This window comes from Bos indicus, chromosome 8, assembly GCF_029378745.1.
Source record: "Bos indicus isolate NIAB-ARS_2022 breed Sahiwal x Tharparkar chromosome 8, NIAB-ARS_B.indTharparkar_mat_pri_1.0, whole genome shotgun sequence".
NCBI lineage: Eukaryota > Metazoa > Chordata > Mammalia > Artiodactyla > Bovidae > Bos > Bos indicus.
The window spans coordinates 37991344-38013507 of NC_091767.1; the positions used below are offsets into that span (position 1 = coordinate 37991344).

The 22164-nt window shown below is 37.5% G+C and overlaps 1 protein-coding gene across 6 annotated transcripts in view; it reads right to left on the minus strand.

Annotated features, from left to right (window-relative positions):
* Positions 1-22164, minus strand: part of KDM4C (lysine demethylase 4C) — a 418681-nt gene that overhangs the window by 308723 nt on the left and 87794 nt on the right. For all 6 annotated transcript variants that reach the window (XM_070794206.1, XM_070794204.1, XM_070794203.1 and 3 more), the window contains 2 exons: positions 18586-18635; positions 1418-1521 (listed from right to left, as the gene is read on the minus strand). In XM_070794206.1, coding sequence (XP_070650307.1) covers positions 1418-1521; positions 18586-18635 — 154 coding nt within the window. The remainder of the gene's footprint in view (positions 1-1417; positions 1522-18585; positions 18636-22164) is intronic.

The following is a 22164-nucleotide window of genomic DNA, read 5'->3' on the forward strand; positions in this document are numbered from 1 at the left end:
GGAGTGGCCCCATGGGGCACGGGGCACAGCCTGTGACTTCTGTACCTGCAGCACTGCTGCAGCCCACCCACACCCGTGGACCATACCCATAGTGCACATCTCGAAGGCACACTTTCTGTCGTGGGGAGAAGTATGTAACTGAACAAGTGGTGAGAGCATTCTCATCATGGACATGAGACAAGTGTGTCTCATGCGTGACTGCCACACAGACTGTTGATGAGTGAGCAGGACCACCCCAAGGTGGAGAATGTTTCCCAGTCCTTGCAAAAACTCTCCTTCCAACAAAGCCTGGACTGGGGGTGAGGGGTGGGGGAAATAGGTGGAAGACCAGATTTTAAGGGCCTGAAATGAAGGAAAGATTTAGTCACAAGGGAAAAGCTTTTAAAGTGGAAAACAGCAAGGATTATGGGAAGACAGTCAAATAAAAAATGATAAAGAGAGTAGAGATATTTTTTATTGTTTCTGCAAGTAACTAAAGACTTAATCCTCCTCCAACTGAGAGACAGCTTTTATTTATCTGGTCGAAAGTTTTTTTTTTTATTTCAGATTCTTCACATAAAAACACTGATGCTCTGTAATGATTCTGACCCAATAACAATCCATGGACACAAAGATTAAGAGTGATCTAGCATGTACAGAGTCTTACAGAACTTAATCTTCAGAAATATTCCAAAGAAGCAATATCTGATTATTAAATCATCAGGCAATTCTATCCATAATGAAATCTCAATTGTATTATGTCTGAATGTGTTTAGAAATAACATACTGACACCATACTCACTAATGCTAACCAACCAAACCATGAATAAAAACTGTTCTGATTTCTTAAAAAAAAAAAAAGACAGCGTTAACATAAATTCTGTTGCTCACATAAAAGACGTCAGTGAAAGAGAATTATGTATTATACTGTCAAATGTGCTACATTTTACTTTCAATATTGTTAAAGTGAACTAGAAGTGCATGAAATCGCAAGTAAATATAACCTGAAATTAATTTCAAAAAAATGTAATTTCAGAATTTGAAAAAGGATACATGCATATGTAAAAAAAAAGAAAGAAAAACACATGTCAAGAGCTTTTCTTCACATTTTTCATTAGTACTTTTTTAATTAGTACTTTTCTAATTTCTAATCAGTACTTCCATTAGTACTTTTCTAATATAGTTAATTATTTTAACTATAATTTTAACAAAAGTGGAATTAAAGCCAATTGGGTCTTTAAAAAACAAAAAAAAAGTAATTTCAAATCAGTACTTAGGTAAATAATTGTTACCTAAGTAAAACATGAATCTGAATTTTTCTCCTCATACCCTAAAAATCCTACTGGAAGTCAAAGATATATTAGTTTTTGTTGAATTTGTCTTAAACACAAATTTTACACATATGAAATGATTCTGTTAAAGAGTAACACTAATATACCTTGTCAAAGGGAATGCCGTATTTCTTTAATACTGAGGGAGATATCAGTGTCATCTTGTGGCGAAGAAATGCATCACACCCTTGAGAACTGCTTGGGAAAAAACCTAAATGGAAACAGTAAATACAAGCAGTAATGCATTAATTAAGATATAATTTCAAATCAATTTTTAAGTTTATGTTCTAGTATTCTTATATCACGACGGCTTTACACAACTACAGATCAAGTCCATCATCAAAAATCACGGTGCTAAAAACTAGAGTCAGAATTCTTAAAAATTAAAGGATACATATTTTTATCACCAAAGGCTGCTCTTTTTTACAAAAAGATCTGCTAAGAGTTGTCTGCATAATACAAAATGACTAAACCTTAAAAACTCCAATACTTTGGCCACCTCATGCGAAGAGTTGACTCATTGGAAAAGACCCTGATGCTGGGAGGGATTGAGGGCAGGAGGAGAAGGGGAAGACTGAGGATGAGATGGCTGGATGGCATCACGGACTCAATGGACATGAGTTTGAGTGAACTCCGGGAGTTGGAGATGGACAGGGAGGCCTTAAAACTTAAAAATTTGCAACAAATTTAAACTCAGTCTACCTATTATCTGATAAGTGGATAAAATATTAAGGGAGGTTAGAAGAGGAAAATCTGAAGTTTTAACAAAGGAATCTCTTAGACTCCTAAAAGCAACCATTCTAGAAGCACTTGTCCCAATGCCCAGAATATAGTAGACACGCAGCAGTTTCCTATCTGTTTCTTTCTGATCAATTTTATATAGTTTCAGTTCAGTTCAGTCACTCAGTCGTGTCCAACTCTTTGCAACCCCATGGACTGCAGCATACCAGGCTTCCCTGTCCATCACCAACTCATGGAGTTTACTCAAACTCATGTCCATTGAGTCAGTGATGCCATCCAACCATCTCATCCTCTGTCATCCCCTTTTCCTCCCACCTTCAATCTTTCCCAGGATCAGGGTCTTTTCAAGAGTCAGTTCTTTGCATCAGGTGGCCAAATATTGGAGTTTCAGTATCAGTCCTTCCAATGAATATTCAAGACTTTAACTGCTACTGATTTCTGGAACTAACTCCCAGCCAGGACCACTCAAGAGCATGGAAACCTGTCTGTCTCACCAGCCTATATGGGAACAGTGTCTTGAAGAGGCCTTTAGGTGAAGAAGCTAAACACATAGCAACTCGCTCATTCAACAGTACATGATGTGCTGAAACCCAGCTGTTTCTCTCCATCTCTGCCTTCAACACTGCAGTCTGTCTGAGAAAAACTCTCATTAACTCAGTTATATGAGCTAGAGAAAACACATGTACTTGATGTCCTAGTCTTCAACTTCTGAACTGAGATGGAGACACCACCACACCGAGAGCAGGAAAGCAAGATGAGAAAGACAAGAGAAATGTGGATGGGACAGAGGAGAACCACAGAGACAAGACTTGAACAGAGAACTCACCAGGAAAGCATATGCTATGTATCTGGGTAAAGCAGAAAAAAGCACAGAGTTCTTTAACTCCATGGCCAAAATGAAGATAGGCCATTGGAGAAATGTTACTTATCTCACTCTGTGGCTCACTACATATAAATAGCTCAATCTGATGAAAGAATTATCAACATACATATAAATAGCTCAATCTGATGAAAGAATTATCAACACTCATTACCTAACTGCAAATAACTTTAACCTCAAAGAATAGAGGGTTTTACAATAATAGTTTTAAAGCAAATAAGCCTTTACTGATGCCACCATGGAGCATGTGAGGCCATAGATCATCAGAAGGAAAAAAATCAGACATCTAAAAAAAAGCTATTAGGGTATAAAGAACTACTTGCAAAGAATACCACATCATCTGCTTAAGCACCTATACCTGGATTGTTAAAAAGAAAAAAAGAAATATTTTCAAACCACTAGACCATTCAGGTATGACGTAAACCAAATCCCTTACAAATATACAGTGGAAGTGAAAAATAGATTTAAGGGACTAGATCTGAAAGAAAAAGTGCCTGATGAACTATGGACGGAGGTTCGTGACATTGTACAGGAGACCAGGATCAAGACCATCCCCAAGAAAAAGACATGCAAAAAAGCAAAATGGCTGTCTGAGGAGGCCTTACAAATAGCTGTGAAAAGAAGAGAAGCTAAAAGCAAAGGAGAAAGGAAAGATATAAGCATCTGAATGCAGAGTTCCAAAGAATAGCAAGGAGAGATAAGAAAGTTTTCCTCAGTGATCAGTGCAAAGAAATAGAGGAAAATAATAGAACGGGAAAGACTAGAGATCTCTTCAAGAAAATCAGAGAAACCAAGGGAACATTTCATGCAAAGATGGGCACAATAAAGGAAAGAAATGGTATGCACCTAACAGAAGGAGAAGATATTAAGAAGAGGTGGCAAGAATACACAGAAAACTATATAAAAAGATCTTCATGACCCAGATAATCATGATGGTATGGTCACTCACCTAGAGCCAGACATCCTGGAATGCAAAGTCAATTGGGCCTTAAGAAGCATCACTATGAACAAAGCTAGTGGAGGTGATAGAATTTCAGTTGAGCCATTTCAAATCCTAAAAGATAATGCTGTGAAAGTACTGCTCTCAGTATGTCAGCAAACTTGGAAAACTCAGCCATGGCAACAGGACTGGAAAAGGTCAGTTTTCACTCCAATCCCAAAGAAAGGCAATGCCAAAGAATGGGCAAACTACCGCACAATTGCTCTCATCTCACACGCTAGTAAAGTAATGCTCAAAATTCTCCAAGCCAAGTTTCAACAATACGTGAATGATGAACTTCCAGATGTTCAAGCTGGATTTAGAAAAGGCTTAAATCCAGAGATCAAATTGCCAACATCTGCTGGATCATCGAAAAACGAAGAGAGTTCCAGAAAAACACCTATTTCTGCTTTATTGACTATGCCAAAGCCTTTTACTGTGTGGATGACAATAAACTGTGGAAAATTCCGAAAGAGATTTGAATACCAGACTACCTGAACTGCGTCCTGAGAAATCTGTATGCAGGTCAGGAAGCAACAGTTAGAACTGGACATGGAACAACAGACTGGTTCCAAATTGGAAAAAGAGTACATCGAGGCTGTATATTGTCACCCTGCTTATTTAATTTATATGCAGAGTATATCACGAGAAATGCCAGGCTGGATGAAGTACAAGCTGGAATAAAGATTACTGGGAGAAATATCAATAACCTCAGACACGCAGATGACACCACCCTTACGGCAGAAAGTGAAGAACTAGAGCGCCTCTTGATGAAAGTGAAAGAGGAGAGTGAAAAAGTTGGCTTAAAGCCCAATATTCAGAAAACTAAGATCATGGCATCTGGTCCCATCACTTGATGGCAAATAGACGGGGAAACAGTGGAAAAGTGGCAGACTTTATTTTTGGGGGGCTCCAAAATCACTGCAGATGGTGACTGCAGCCATGAAATTAAAAGATGCTTGCTCCTGGGAAGGAAAGTTATAACCAAACTAGACAGCATATTAAAAAGCAGACGCACTACTTTGCCAACAAAGGTCCGTCTAATCACAGCTATGGTTTTTCCAGTAGTCATGTATGGATGTGACAGTTGGACTATAAAGAGAGCTGAGAGCCAAAGAATTGACGCTTTTGAATTGTGGTGTTGGAGAAGACTCTTCAAAGTCCCTTGGACTGCAGGAGATCCAATCAGTCCATCCTAAAGGAGAACAGTCCTGAGTATTCACTGGAAGGACTGACGATGAAGCTGAAACTCCAATACTTTGGCCACATGTTGCGAAGAGCTGACTCATTTGAAAAGACCCTGATGCTGGGAAATATTGATGGCAGGAGAAGGGGACGACAGAGGATGAGATGGTTGGATGGCATCACTGACTCAATGGACATGAGTTTGGGTAAACTCCGGGAGTTGGTGATGGACAGGGAAGCCTGGTGTCCTGCAGTCCATGGGGCTGCAGAGTCAGGCACGACTAAGCGACTGAAAGGAACTGCACTGAACTGCAAACATACATCCAACAGAAACATCAGAAATACCATCATTCTCTACAATACTAGTGAGAATAAAAGGAATAATCATACCCTATCTGGTCATCTGATACAGCCCTCTGTCTAAGGTTAATATTCATAATACATAAATAGAAATAAACAACCTGTGAAAAAAATGCAGACTCCAGTGAACGGTGAGAAAGAACCACATAATGTAATTAAAATGACGCATCTACATAATAAGCTGTCCTGAATCTACACCACTCAGTAAAGCACAGCAGAGAGATCCCCAAACACACACACACAACCCATGGAAAAGTTTTAACAATAAAATTTAAATGGATCTATCAAACTTTTCAAATCTGTACCTCTGCTCAGCACTGCACGAATTAAACTTTAAATTAAAATCAATGAAGAAAGAGGAGTCTATTTAATTTCCTTTTGATATGGATTTGTAATCAGGACTTGAACAATGTGGTGACTGGTCATAAGTTAATTTAAATTGGAAAACCACTGAAGGAAGGCAATTTGCAATAATTAAGAACTTCATACCAGTTCAGAATTTATATTTTCAATAGGCTATCAGAATTATATTTTACATTGCCCTGGAAAACACCTGATAAACCACAAGTTATGACACAAAGTACCCATCTCAAAATGAATTTTACCTCAAATCACCTGCAGGAGTACATGGTTCACACTCACGCCTCACTCCACCATTTATGAAAAATATTTTATTCAATATTTAAGCCAGCCAACATAACCAGAATACTATTTGATGCAAAATGGTAATTTTTTAAAAACTCAGAACTATTTCAGCCCATGGCTATGTACATAGTAAGCGAAGAAAATAAATTTGGAAACAATCACATGTATGAAATGTACCAAAATAGATCTGATAGAAAAGATAATATTTAACTAAAAATTCAACTGAAGACTATCAGTTTTCTGAAAGTCAGTAAATAAACAGAAAACAAGGTATGTGTTCAAAATTTTGGAAGTAAGTTCTTTAATGCATGCCTTTCAGAATCTTTTTATTTTCTATTCTTATGTTTACTTTCTTGATCTGCTTTTTCCCTAAGTTTTCAATAATATATTTGGAAGAATTCTTCTCTAAAAGTTACCATATTTGAATGTTACTACTGCAGCATTCCATTATATTTTCCAACTTACCAGTCACACAATGGGAGAGGTCCAGTCTTTCACAGTCTTGAAGACCAAGAAGTTCCAATAAAGAAACACAGCTACACTGACCCCTCAAGTACCTAGTAGTGGAAATAGCAGCTAGCATCTCACTAGCACACCTCACATGCCCCGTGGCCATTAGGTAATATGACAGGTGTAGAACACACAGAATAAAACTGGCACATCTTTCTGCAGCATTTACTTTTGTCACGTTAAATCATTTAGTTTATGTTTGCATACAAACAAACATAATTAGGGAGCAAGATGCAAAATCTGCATGCGTATTGTGGAGAGCTAGTGTTTCACTCCCCTGTCTTGTAAGGATATTTTGGTGGAAGCACTTGAGAGACAGCACACTGTGAGGTACAAACTATGCTATGGGAGTTTGATAAATCTTTATCTCCTTTTACAGGCACTTAACACAAGATTACCTGAGGACCAACTTTCCTCTCTCCTTCATTGCTCACAATAAACACATACTTTAACATTGCTATTAATAGAAGAGCTAAGTTTTAGATCAAAAACCCAATTGTTTGAATTATTTGAAGTCACTCTTATCTTGTCCACATAGTTAACAGAACAAGAGACTAATAAAGAAACCCTACAGACACACTGATTTCTAATACTAGTCCAACAATTCATATATCCATAACTATTTCCACAATCTCTCAGCTCAATTTCCCCGTCCATATAATCAGGATGCTATTATTGTCTTCATCAGTGGGTTCTTTTCTTTCCCCAATATCAAGATATAATCGACAAATAACACTGCATAAGTTTAAAATACACAGGGTAATGGTTGGCTATATGTACATATTGTGAAATGATTACCACAATAAGTTTAGTGCACATTCATCACCTAAAAATAGTTATTTTTGTGTGATGAGAAGTTTTAAGATCCACTCTCTTAGAAACTTTCAATACAGTATTGTTCACTGTAGTTACCATATAATACAGTACATCCCGAAACCTACTCATACTGAAGTATATACTTTGGGACAATCTTCACCCACTTCCACCACCCCCTTCCTCTGGCAGTCACCAAACTGTTGTTTCTACCTGTAGGTTTGGTTTTTATAATTCTCACATGTAAATAAGATCATTCAGCATTTGTCTGTTTCTGTCTGACTTTTTTAACTTAGCATAATGGACTCAAGATTCTTCCATGTTGCAGGAAAAGACAGGATTTCCTTCTTTCTTATGCCTGAATAATAGTCTACTGTATACATACAACACTTTGCTTTATTCTTTCACCTGTCAATGGACACGCAGGTGGTTTCCATATCTTGGCTACTGTAAATAATACTGCAATGAACATCTGACGTAATAGATGTATCTTTATATTTATTTCATTTCCCTCAAATATATACTAGAAGTAGAACTGATAGTATGTTAGTTCTATTTTCAATTTTTTGAGGAACATTCATACTGTTTTCCATAGCAGCTATCCTCGCTGGGTGGATCCTTATGGGAAGCCAGTGATATAAAGCACAAAAATCTTAGCATTATAAGAAAATAGAAACAACCTAATGCCCATCAACTGGTAAATGGAAGTGCAAAATGTAGTATATCTTTACAATGAAATATTACTTAGCTATAAAAAAGTGAGGTACAGATATAACATAGAAAACATGCTACATAAAAGATGTCAGGCACAAAAATTACATTTAAATGATTTCATGCATATGAGACATCCAGAATATGTAAATACCTAGACAGAAGGCAGACTATTAATTTCCAGGGGCTAGGGATAGGTGAAGGGAAATACAGTATGACTAAATAAAAAATACAAGGTTTCCTTATAGGGTGATGAAAATCTATTGGAACTAGACAGAGGTGATGGTTACATCATACAAATATATTAAACCTAACCGTATTGTACACTTCAAAATGGTTAATGGTTTATTTTATGTTTTGTGAATATTGTTTCTGCTGTTTAGTCGCTAAGTCGTGTCTGACTCTTGGTGACCCAATGGAATGTAACCTGCGAGGCTCCTCTGTCCATGGGATTTCCCAGGTGCTATACACATCCAAGGACGTCCTGTACAACATAAAAGTGATCAGATGCGAGAAGCACAATTCTAAGATAGAAGTCTACACATGCCCAATTCCACATTAATAACATTCTAGAGATAGAAATCTGGTTAGTGGTTGCTGGTAGGGAGAATTAATTAGAAAAGGCCACAAGAGAATTTCTGGGGCCTACTGATAATGTTCTGTATCTTGAGAGTAGTAGTAATTACACCACTGTATATATTTGTCAAAACTCACTAAACTTTATGTTTTAACAGGTGGCTTTTACTGTAAGTGCATTTTACCTCTATCTGACCTAAAGTATCATTAGATGTTTTTAAATTGTTTTAGAAACAGAGCAGATGTACTCTAAATCCCAATCTCACATGACAAACACATGCTGCTACTATTAAATCAACAAAGTTTTAGCCATGGTAAAAATTTAAAAATCAAAGCTTAAAAAATAATATACAAACACTAGTCTGAAGAAATTGACATTAGTTATTAATCACTTAGGAAAGAAAGGAATAAGAAAGGGAAGGAGAGGGGAAAGATGAGAAACCAGACCTATAGAGTCTATGTTCACACTAGCAATAGATTTGATTAAGACAACTTAACTGAAATTTACCCGAGTATGCTTTGACAGAGTTTTATACAAGCATATCTCAGAGATGTTGCAGATTCTCTTCTAGATGACTGCAATAAAGCAAGTATTACAGTAAAGCAAGTCACAAGAATTTTTGGTTTCCTACTGCATTTACAATTATGTTTATACTATACTATAATCTCTTAAATGTGCAATAGAATTATGCCCCCAAAAAGTACATACCTTAGTTTTAAAATACTTTATTGCTAGAAATGCTAACCATCATCTAACCCCTCTATGAGTAGTAATTGTTTGCAATTCACAGATCATAAAACAAACCTAATAGTGAAAAAGTTTGAGATGTGAGAATTACCAAAATGTGACAGAGAGATGATAAGTGAGCAATACTATTGGGAAAATGGTACCAACAGACTTACTCAACATAGGGCTGCCACAAACAATCAATTTGCAAGAAAAAAAATGCATTTTCTGAAACTCACAATAAAGTTAAGTACAACAAAATGATGTAGGCTTGTAAAGGCTTTTGCAATATTCATATGACTGATATGATGCTTTAAAAGTACAGTAGCCATATAAACTGATGGTAAGGAAAAGGACAAAGGAAAAGGATATACAAGTATGTTTCTGTAGGAAATGCTTTTAGATAGGTGTATTTGATTCCTTGGAAGAAAAGCAACGACAAACCTAGACAGCATATTAAAAAGCAGACACATTACTTTGCCTATAAAGGTCCATATAGTCAAAGCTATGGTTTTTCCAGTAGTCATGTATGGATATGACAGCTGGACAATAAAAAAGGCGGAGCAACAAAGAATTGATGTTTTTGAACTGTGGTGTTGGAGAAGACCCTTGAGAGTCCCTTGGACTGCAAGGAGATCCAACCAGTCCATCCTGGTGGAAATCAGTCCTGAATATTCACTGGAAGGACTGATGTTGAAGCTCAAACTCCAATACTTTGGCTACATGATGCGAAGAGCTGACTCATTGGAAAAGACCCTGTTGCTGGTAAACATTGAAGGCAGGAGGAAAATGGGACAACAGAGGATGAGATGGTTGGATGGCATCACTGACTCAATGGACATGAGTTTGAGCAGACTCCAGGAGATGGTAAAGGACAGGGAAGCCTGGCGTGCTACTTTCCATGGGGTTGCAAAGAGTCTGACATGACAGCAAATGAACAATGAACAGCGTTTTGATTCACATGTGAAATTTCTTAACATGCTTATTAGTGAAAAGAACCAATGAACTATATTATGTGGGGTGATACTTGATCATTTTTACCCACATTCTTAGTTAAGAGGTCAACATTAGAGGTTTAGGCTATATTTGACCTCTCTGTTCTTCCTACCCCTTTTTGACCAATTAATGGTTGGGTAGAAAGTTATCACATTGCAGGTTTCACTCTGCTCCACATGTCCAATAATCCATCAACACCTCTACTGTAGAGACAAAGCCCCATGGAGCTCTCCAGGAGGAGAGCCAGGAGAAATTCATACTGACTGTATAGAGAAGGATGATGGTTCTCCTGAATAATTGCCCTATTTTTATCTCCTGAACATAGTGCAGCGAATAACAGGAAAGTTTTTCTATTTCAAACTGGCTTGCAGAACACTTAAGAGTTAAAACTTTCACCTAATTTAACAGGCATATAGACCATTACACATAGTTTTTTTACTGCATTCTTGAGACCACTTTGTTTCAGCTCCAGCTTTTTCCCACCTTGACACGATATATGGATCACACATGCACAGGTCACCAGGACTCCTCAGGCCAAGGACTTTGGCACAAGTCAGTCAGTCAAGCTAACCAGGTTTTCTGGCTCAACTTCCACCCCACAGAATCAAAGAATTTTTAATTCTCCTCCATAGTAATTTTTCCCTGCTAGCTGGCATTCCTTTCCTGAATTCTTCCTCCCATTCCCTATCTGTCATTTCTCAGAATTGTCTTTCACCCCACATTCTAATTATTGTAGCATGTGTGTGTTATGTATTATGGTTCAATGTTTAAAATCCCACTAGGAACATGGCTGGGTATACAGTATTTAAAATTCAACACAGACTGTGACTGTTATTCAATCACTAAGTCATACCCAACTCTACAACCCATGGACTACAGCATGCCAGACTCCTCTGTCCTCCACTATCTCCCAGAGATTGCTCAAATTCATGTCCAACGAACTGTGATATTTGACATCAAAAAGGTCCCCTGGAGAAGAGCATGGCAGCCCATTCCAGTATTCCTGCCTGGAGAATCCCCATGGACAGAGGAGCCTGATGGCTATGGTCCATGGGGTTGCAAAGAGTCAGACATGACTGAGTGACTCACACACACACACACACACATGAGGAAATTAAATTCAGGGATTGCTTCACCATTTCTAATATAACAAGTGATAGTACAATGAAAATAAACATACCATGACACATCACACATTGATCCCCATGCATAAAGCATGAGTTAGGAATGAAGGCAGAGGATGTATCACTGAACTTCATTTTTTATGTCTTAGGGAGTCACTTAAAATTGATTGTTCATAATCAAGGGTATTTAATTTATTAGCCTTTCAAAACCAAGCATTTTAATGTAATGTTTTCAGCCATTATGTAAATGAATGTTTAAAGGAATTACGTATTTATCATTTTGAGAGCTGATAAAAGTTCATTTTCCTAATTTCAAGTCAGAGGTATGAGAAAGGGTCATTTGGAACATTTATAGAATTTAAATGACTTGTTATTTATTGCTACTCTTTCAGTCTTTAAACAGCAGTGGTTCATAATCCCTTTTGGACCAAACCATCTTGATGGATCTGATGATGGGTTAGCTTCCCAGAAATCCACATATATGACCAATTTTAAATATAATTTCAGAGAGTCCACAGCTGCCTGCATCCAGTCCACAGACCCTTTGTCCACCTCCTTGAACAGAATGTACTTAGTTGCTCAATCGTGTCCAACTCTTTGTGACTTCATGGACTGTAGTTTGCCAGGCTTCCCTGTCCATGCAGATTGTTCAGGCAAGTATACTTGAGTGAGTTGCCATGCCCTCCTCCTAGAACAGGGATCCCTGCTAATCAGGCTAAGACTCTGTTTCACAGGCTTAAACTCAAGATGATTAGTCATTTAAACATGCACACACACAAAAATTGACTGCTTAAAGAAACTTGAACTAAATTATCCCTCATAACAATGATTCATCCATTCCTTTTTATTGTCACTTTAATAGGTAAAAACAAAAACACTTGCTACAAGTAAATATAAGACTACAGAAGAACCAGTATATAAACTCTACCATCCTGTCACTTAAACAAAAGTCCTGCTAATAATTCATACTTACAAAATCTGCTGCACAAAGTCCTAACTCACATATTCTTTTTCCAGTAACCAAAATTTTGACCAAAGTGAGTCCTCTTTAATTTTTAAAAAACTATTAGCACTTTATTCACAATGAGAGACCAATGAAAAAGTCATTCTCTCTCTCTCTCTCTCTCTCTCTCTCTCTCACACACACACACACACACACACACACCAGCTGCTCCCAATTTACTTTAATCCATATTTTGCTTAACTTAATAGAACCACTAAGATATTGTCTAATTTCTAAAACAGATGAGATTTAGACATTCTTAAAACTGAAAATCTTCAACACTGTCATTCAAGATGTTATATATCTCTAGTATCCTTTTTACTTCCCATTCAATTGTATCAGGTCAAAAATTAGAAAGAATGCAATTTCATTATAGGCAAACATAACAAGTATAAAAATTGCAACAATTCACTCGAGATTTTTTATTACATTTATATCTACATGATATTAGAAAAAAACTGTATAAATGAGAAAGCAACTGAAGGGCAAAATCGAACTCCTGGCTTTATTAGATGCAGACCTAACGTTTTTCAGATAAAATATTTGCAGGTGCCACCGTCAATCAAGATTTCAATAGAAACCAAAGATGAAAGCATTCATGCATAAAAGGCAACTGTGATAATTATGATGTGCAGACAAGATAATGGAAAATATACGAGGCTGCTTTTCATATTATGTATCAAGTGCTGCCTTGACCTAGACATCCTATAAGGCTCCCTCACATTTACTGCATTATTTTATCATTTTAATTGTTTACCAGAATTCAATTAATTTGTCTGACATCTGCTCAGGAGATAGAAATCCTCCACTGTCTTATAGGGTCTTTCCCCTGAATCATTTCTCAAAATAATGCTGCAAAAGTTTTCAATAAACACGCAATTGAGTCTAAAGTTCCTTTTCAACCTTCAAGTTTATTAATCTCTTACTGATTAAGCTAATGGCATCCATTTTTCTGGAATGTCATTTTCAGGCAGTTTATATCAAAGTGTATACAGACAGTTTACAGCAAAAAATTTAACATGTGATTCCATACCGCAAAGTTTACATTGCTCCATTTGAAAACTTCTGGGGCAGTGAGGTGAACAGAAAATGGTAGAATAATTATCACAGAGAACAGAAGAGTCCACAGCATATAGATTTAGCACAAAGTTCACTGCCTGTGTATTTAAGGATTATGGTAATCATATTCTAAGCTGTGCTATAATCTATTATCCAGAACCAGGATCCATCCACTTAATATTCATGAAAATAGTTCATAACGAAGTTCAAGATTACAATTACATTGCTATTATTACTGTAATGTATTACATTATAAAAACACTAAGGCTTTATAGTTATTAGCCTGCCAAAATTATAATAATGCTTTTAACAAACATGATACCCTAACTATTCTTTCTAATACTCTTCCATAATTTGGAGGAAAGCAACTTTTAAATGTCATTAACAAGATCTGTTCAGAGCTGTCAAGTCAGTGTCCCTATTTTATTATTAAATGAAAGCATACATAATGCAGGGACAAAACTCCTTTTCTACAAGATTGGCACACCTGATTGAAAGAACAGTGCTCCCTGAGGATTCAATTGAGAATAAAGGCAGAATGTCTTGTCTTTAGTTGTCACTCAATGGAACTCCACTTTCCTCTGGAAATAAGTCACTAGTAGTCTACATCATCCTGAGTTAGGGTGGTTAGCAAACCAGAAGGGGGTGGCAGGGGGTGAATATGATTCTCCCGCCTTGTGAGAGAAGTAAGAGCAAGGCTGCCTGGCATATCTTTAAAGGAAGGAATAAAAGTAAATGGCACTCTCAGTAGATACAAGTGGGCACAGAGTGAAAGTAACTGATAGAATTTCCAAAAGAATGGCTCAATCTGGCCCTTAAAGATGGACAAGCTCAGTTCAGTTGCTCAGTCATTTCCAACTCTTTGCAACTCCATGGACTGCAGCATGGCAGGGTTCCCTGTCCATCACCAACTCTTGGAGCTTACTCAAACTCATGTCCATTGAGTCAGTGACGCCATCCAACCATCTCATCCTCTGTCGTTCCCTAGTCCTCCTCCCTTCAATCTTTCCCAGCATCAGGGTCTTTTCAAATGAGTCAGCTCTTCACATCAGGTGGCTAAAGTACTGGAGTTCCAGCTTCAGCATCAGTCCTTACAATGAATATTCAGGAATGATTTCCTTTAGGATGGACTGGTTGGATCTCCTTACAGTCCAAGGGACTCTCAAGGGTCTTCTCCAACACTACAGTTCAAAACCATCAATTCTTCGGTGTTCAGCTTTCTTTATAGTACAACTCTCACATCCATACATGACTACGGGAAAAACTATAGCTTTGACTAGATGGACCTTTGCTGGCAAAGTAATCGCTCTGCTTTTAAATATGTTGTCTAGGTTGGTCATAGCTTTTCTTCCAAGGAGCAAGCTTCTTCTAATTTCATGGCTGAAGTCACTATCTGCAGTGATTTTGGAGCCCCCAGAAATAAAGTCTGTCACTGTTTCCATTGTTTCCCCGTCTATTGCCATGAGGTGATGGGACCAGATGCCATGATCTTAGTTTTTTGAATGGTGAATTTTAAGCCCAGCTTTTTCACTCTCCTTTCTCATTTTCATCTAGAGGCTCTTTAGTTCTTCTTCACTTTCTGCCATAAGGGTGGTATCATCTGCATATCTGAGGTTATTGATACTTTTCCCAGAAATCTTGATTCCAGCTTGTGCTTCATCCAGCCGATTATTTCGTATGATATATTCTGCATGTAAGCTAAAGTGGTAAGGTGACATATACAGCCTTGACGTACTCCTTTCCCAATTAGGAACCAGTCTGTTGTTCCATGTCCAGTTCTAACTGTTGCTTCTTGACCTGCATACAGATTTCTCAGGAGGCAGGTCAGGTGGTCTGGTATTCCCATTTCTTTCAGAATTTTCCACAGTTTGTTGTGATCCACACAGTCAAAGGATTTGGTATAGTCAATAAAGCAGATGTTTTTCTGGAATTCTCTTGCTTTTTCAATTATCCAGCAGATGGTGGCAATGTGATCTCTGGTTCCTCTGCCTTTTCTAAATCCAGTTTGAACATCTGGAAGTTCACAGTTCACGTACTATTGAAGCCTGGCTTGGAGAATTTTGAGCATTACTTTGCTAGCATGGGTGATGAATTCAATTGTGCAGTAGTTTGAGCATTCTTTGGCATTGCCTTTCTTTGGGATTGGAATGAAAACTGACCTTTTCCAGTCCTGTGGCCACTGCTGAATTTTCCAAATTTCCTGGCATATTGAATGCAACATTTTAACAGCATCATCTTTTAGGATTTGAAATAACTCAACTAGAATTCCATTGCCTCCACTAGCTTTGTTCGTAGTGATGCTTCCTAAGGTCCAACTGACTTCGAATTCCAGGATATCTGGCTCTAGGTGAGTGATCACACCATCATGGTTATCTGGGTCATGAAGATCTTTTTTATATAGTTCTTCTGTGTATTCTTGCCACCTCTTCTTAATATTGTTTGCTTCTGTTAGGTCCATATCATTTCTGTCCTATATTGAGCCCATCTTTGCATGAAATGTTCCCTTGGTATCTCTAATTTTCTTGAAGACATCTCTAGTCTTTCCCATTCTATTGTCTTCCTCTATTTCTTTGCACTGATCACTGAGGAGGGCTTTCTTATCTCTCCTTGCTATTCTTAGGAACTCTGTATTCAAATGGGTGTATCTTTCCTTTTCTCCTTTGCCTTTCACTTCTCTTCTTTTCACAGCTATTTGTAAGGCCTCCTCAGACAACCATTTTGCCTTTTTGCATTTCTTTTTCTTGGGGATGGTCTTCCTCACTGCCTCCTGTACAACATCACGAACCTCCATCCATAGTTCTTCAGATACTCTATCAGATCTAATCCCTTGAATTTATTTCTCACTTCCACTGTATAATCATAAGGGATTTCATTTAGGTCATATCTGAATGGTCTAGTGGTTTTCCCTGCTGCTGCTGCTAAGTCACTTTAGTCGTGTCCAACTCTGTGCAACCCCATAGACAGCAGCCCACCAGGCTTCCCCGTCCCTGGGATTCTCCAGGCAAGAACACTGGAGTGGGGTGCCATTTCCTTCTCCAATGCATGAAAGTGAAAAGTGAAAGTGAAGTCGCTCAGTCGTGTCCGACTCTAGAGACCCCATGGACTGCAGCCTATCAGGCTCCTCCATCCATGGGATTTTCTAGGCAAAAGTACTGGAGTGGGGTGCCATTGCCTTCTCCGGGTTTTCCCTACTTTCTTCAATTTAAGTTTGACTGGCAATAAGGAGTTCATGATCTGAGCCACAGTCAGCTCCCGTCTTGTTTTGCTGACTGTATACGGCTTCTCCATTTTTGGCTGCAGATATAATCAATCTGATTTTGGTATTGACCATCTGGTGATGTCCATGTGTAGAGTCTTCTCTTGTGTTGTTGGAAGAGGGTGTTTGCTATGACTAGTGTGTTCTCTTGACAAAACTCTGTTCACCTTTGCCCTGCTTTTTTTTGTACTCCAAGGCCAAATTTGCCTATTACTCCAGGTATCTATCTCTTGATTTCCTAATTTTGCATTCCAGTCCCCTATAATGAAAAGGACATCTTTTTTGGGTGTTAGTTCTAGAAGGTCTTGTAGGTCTTCATAGAACTGTTCAACTTCAGCTTCTTCAGCATTACTGGTCCGGATATAGATTTGGATTACTGTGATATTGAAAGGTTTGCCTTGGAAATCAACACAGAGCACTCTGTGTTTTTGAAATTGCATCCAAGTACTGCATTTCAGACTCTTTTGTTGACTATGATGGCTACTCCCTTTCTTCTAAGGGATTCTTGCCCACAGTAGTAGATATAATGGTAGATGGACAGGTAATAAGAACCTACTATAAAGCAGAGGGAACTCTACTCAATCTCTGTGGTGACCTAAATGGGAAGGCAATCCAAAACAGAGTGGATATATGTATACCTATAGCTGATTCACTTTGCAATACAGCAGGAACACAAATTGCAAAGCAACTATATTCCAGTAAATTAATTTTTTAAATTAATTTTAATTAATTAATTTTAAAAAATTAATAAAACAGCAGCTAAAACTGTTTAAAAAAAGTGAGAGAAGAAGATGGACAAGGTCAAGGGAGGCACAACTGAATGAAGGTAGTCAAAAGGTACAAACTTCTACTTATAAGATAAATAAGTACTAGAAATGTAACAAATAACATGATAAATATAATTAACACTGCTGAGTGTTATATGTGAAAGCTGTTAAAAGAGTAAATTCTAAGAGTTTTCACCATAAGAGGAGATGTTTTTCTATTTATTTTCATATGCATATGAGATAATGGATGTTCACTAAACCTATTGTGACAATCATTTCATGATGCAAGTCAAATCATTATGCTGAACAGCTTAAACTTATAACATGTTGTATGTCAAGTGCATCTCAATAAAACTAGAAGAATAAAGAAAACAAAGAGGGACAGAGTCTTTAAAAAAAAAAAAAAAAAACAAATTTCAAGTTCCAGTAAAGTATGCTTAATTTTACTAGTCTAAGAAGGCATACAATATTATGCCTGTCCCGTCACCTGGAAACATTCACCTTCATACTTCAAGCACTCTCAGGCCCAAGAGAGGGGGATTTAACACAACCCTTTGGTGAAATGATATGGCAACATGAAAAGTACCCATAAAACATCCTAGAGCCCAAGATCCAGTATCAGTACTTCTCTGAATTTATCTCAATGGTACAACTAAAGGAAATAAAAATTTTATTGACACAGTGATGTTAAGTACATTACATAAAGGAGAAAAAACTGGAAATAACTAAAATAGGTTAAGTGAAATCAGTTGACAAAAACAAAGCAGCCAACTAAAATAATCATGATGATTATGCAATATGGAAAAATTAAAATTGCTCAATGAGAAAAATACTTGGAAGCCAATAACTTGAAAAGAATAAAATTAACATAATGACATTCTACTCTGTAAAAATACCTCAGAAACAAACAACCTATCGTGTAGATAACAGATAGCAAGCTTACCTTGAGCTAGTCTTTCCAGTCGTTTTCCATGTTCTGGGGGTATTGCATACCTAAAATTTTAAACACAAATAACAGCTTTAGGTTTGTAATTGTTCAGCTCGTATCCTAAGGGTGTCTATTTCTAAATAATTTCATGCAAAAAAAAAAGTCAATCCCAAACTCCACATAGATGAACTAAGCAGAATATTAGAGAACCAAACATAGAGCTGTATCTCTTAAACACTAATCAGAGGAAACATAAACTTAAATCATCTATTTCAATGCCCCAGATCACCATTCCAACCACATTTTACACATTAGGGAACAAAGGCCCCAAGCCACCAAACGACTTGGACAAGGCAGCACCTGGCCACAACATGGAGATTAGAGCCTCCCTTGTAACACTCACAACACCATAGCAATCCAGGGCTATTTTGGGTTTTATGTTTTTTGTTTCAAGCTTGTTTAGTTTGGCCTTTGTTTTTAAGCAGAGTTATTTTTTAAAAACCTTTTTTAAAAATTAAAAAAAAAAAAACTTAAAAATTTACTGACAAGCAGGACAGAAAATAAAACTATTACATCAATGTTTGTATCTCCACCAAACCTTTCTAAAAATATTGTACTTTTCAAATATTTTTTTAAATACAAGTTTACCAGCCATAAAAAAAAGTTGCTTTTATTTATTTCACAATTATGTAACTTTTAAAGTCTTGATATATAGAAAAAGAATCGTTGGGAATTCCCTGGCACTCCAATGGTTAGGACTCGGCACTCTCACTGCCAGAGTGCAAGTAGGATCCCTGTTTGAAAAAAGGAATTGTTCATCCTTGAACAAGAGAAATTCTTCAAGTATTACTCATTTCTAGTTTGGTGTTTTAAAAAGTTAAATACTTGAATTTGTTTACTGTGAACTTACTAACAAATTTTAAAATAATAATCTTAAGTTAAATGATCATTTCATGTTTTAAATAAAAATATGTTAATCTTCAGACCTACATTTGCTGTTTACTAGCTCAAGATATATTAAGTACAAGTTAGGTTTTTACTAAAATAACTTTTCTCATTTTACTTAACACCACACTTGGTTGCATTTAATGCCACTGATAACATATGCAAAACTTAATTGGATCCGATGTAACTAGGCAATTCTCTAAAAGAAAATTCAACCGTATATCCTGTTGCTTAAGGCACTGTTAATAAAAGTATTCCAACTGAATTGGAAGATAAAAATTTTAGCATAACTAAATGATAATCACTCAACATATTTATACAGTAGTCACTTCTTAACAATGTTTAATCCCTGGTTTACACTATCAAATATACCCAGAAAAGGGGACACACACACCACAGACAAGCAAAACATACATGCTAAGACATGCACATGTATACACACAGGCATGCACTCATGTAAGGGCTGGACATGGAGATATTTATATTTATGTATCCAGATTCTTAAAAAATGATATCAAAGTTACAGTTCATTAGTCTGAAATTCAACCATCTGCTCCCAGAAAATATAAGTGTAAGTACATATAAATGTATATATAAGCATAAATATAAGGATAAAAAATACCCTTGACATAGTCTTTCAGTTGGTTCTCACCAACTCTGACAAAAATCACATGGCCAACACATAGCCATCACATCTCTAAAAAGGGTTCTAGTAAAAATTCTCTGGAGGTTAATCATTAGAAAGATATTTGCCATATACTATACATGTATCAAAAATTGTTTAAATTAGACATACACTGAGTGTGCCTCCTCAATGCAGCTTGGGTCACTAAGGTGTAATTGACCATTACAGGTGGAACCTCACTTTGCGATGTACCCTTCCAAACCTACCCTCCGTGATGTGCCCAAGTCATCTCTGCAAACTACAGATCTGACCATGACAAAGCCCTGGGTCTTCTTCCATGGCTGACTTACCTGAAGGACAGAAGCTGAGCATTTTGCAGGGCACACAGACCTGCTGCAGTCCTAACACCTCTTCAGCTGCATCTACTGATCAATGTCCCATCAAATCCTGTTCTTTGGCTTTACCAAAGAAGCCACTTCTAGTGCCTTTGTTACTTCATACCTCCACTACTTTCCATCCCCTATTTCTGGGCTTTGTATACCCTTACTATCCCCATCCAGCCAACAAAACCACCACTTCTTTTTCTCACCCAGCTTGAGTCATCCCCAGGGAGAGACCCACACTCCTCCTTTCACTCTATCAACCACACAGCAGATAGCCTTCCATCATGAACTCAGAATTTAATATTTTTTTTACTTTTCTGTCTCCCTTTCTCCCTTCAAACTCACTAGGCGCAAGGACCAGTGTCTCTTCTGGAACAGAGCACCAGAAAAGCAGATGCTCAGAAAGTGTTTGCTGATTTTTGTGGGCTCTCAAATGATGAATCATGTTCCTGATGAAATATATGGAAGGAAGGATGGAAGATGTGGAAGGATGGAAGATGTGGAAGGATGGAAGATGTGGAAGGAGAGGAAGAATACAGGAAGAAAAAAAAATCATGAAAGTGAGAAACTAGAAAAACATGCAAGAAATTATATAAGCCGATACCTCATTTCCTAAATACAGGGTCAGCCTGGCATACTCAGGACAACTCTACCAGTTTCAATTTCCCAATTCATTCAAATGTCTAATTCAATCAAATCTTTCTCCCAGGACTCTGTACTTTCAGTGTGGACTCCCCATTTTGCCTTCCCTTCTCTTCGTCCCCTGTGGATCTCACCCAGGGCTCTAGTGCAGAGAAAATCCATGGACTGTGAAGGACAAAGTGTGCTCACAGTAGGTAGGCAAGACTGGGGGACCTAATTTCCACTTAAATGGCATGAAAATGGCTGGGTCTGCCCCCAGTAGACCATTACCATCACTAAACTATCTCCTTGGGCAGCTACAGACCTCATATCACTATCTTAGCATAAAAACTTTTATTCCTTCTGCTTGGTTTTCAAGATCCCAACCCCCAAACACAATTTAGCCACAGCCACAAATATCAGCAGTCCACTCCCAACAGTCTGGACTATTAATTATTCCCTCCCTCACAGGGGTTTTGACCTCACTTCTCACCACAAACAGCCCCTCCTTCCTGCTTCAAAACCCAACCTCCCAATCCCTGCCCAGATTTCACCTCCTCGATGAAGCTTTCTTTGACCACTGGAAACCTCAGCAATTCTACTTCTTTCCTACCTTCCAGAGACCTTCCATTATACTTCTCACATAGTGTTTATCATCTACTGCTTTCCACAGCTAGCTGTTGTGTGGTATGAATAAATCACTTTTGTGTGGATAGGCACCGTGTTCTGTGACAGAATACCCACCACCACACAGGAATTCTCAAATAAATTATCCCTTTTAACCTACCTAGTACAGTGAGAGTGTCTGCTTCACAACTGGGTACTCTGTGCCACCACTGCTCAATTAGGCAACTGATTCTTAATTCTTTGAAGATATAAGTGTGTTTTATACTTCTCTGTATCCTTTGAAAACCACCATTATGTCTACCATTGCATACCCACACATACGTATTGATTTGCTGAAATTACTAATTCTTCATTTACCCTTTAGGACAGTGTATTTGTTTCAGACATAATGAA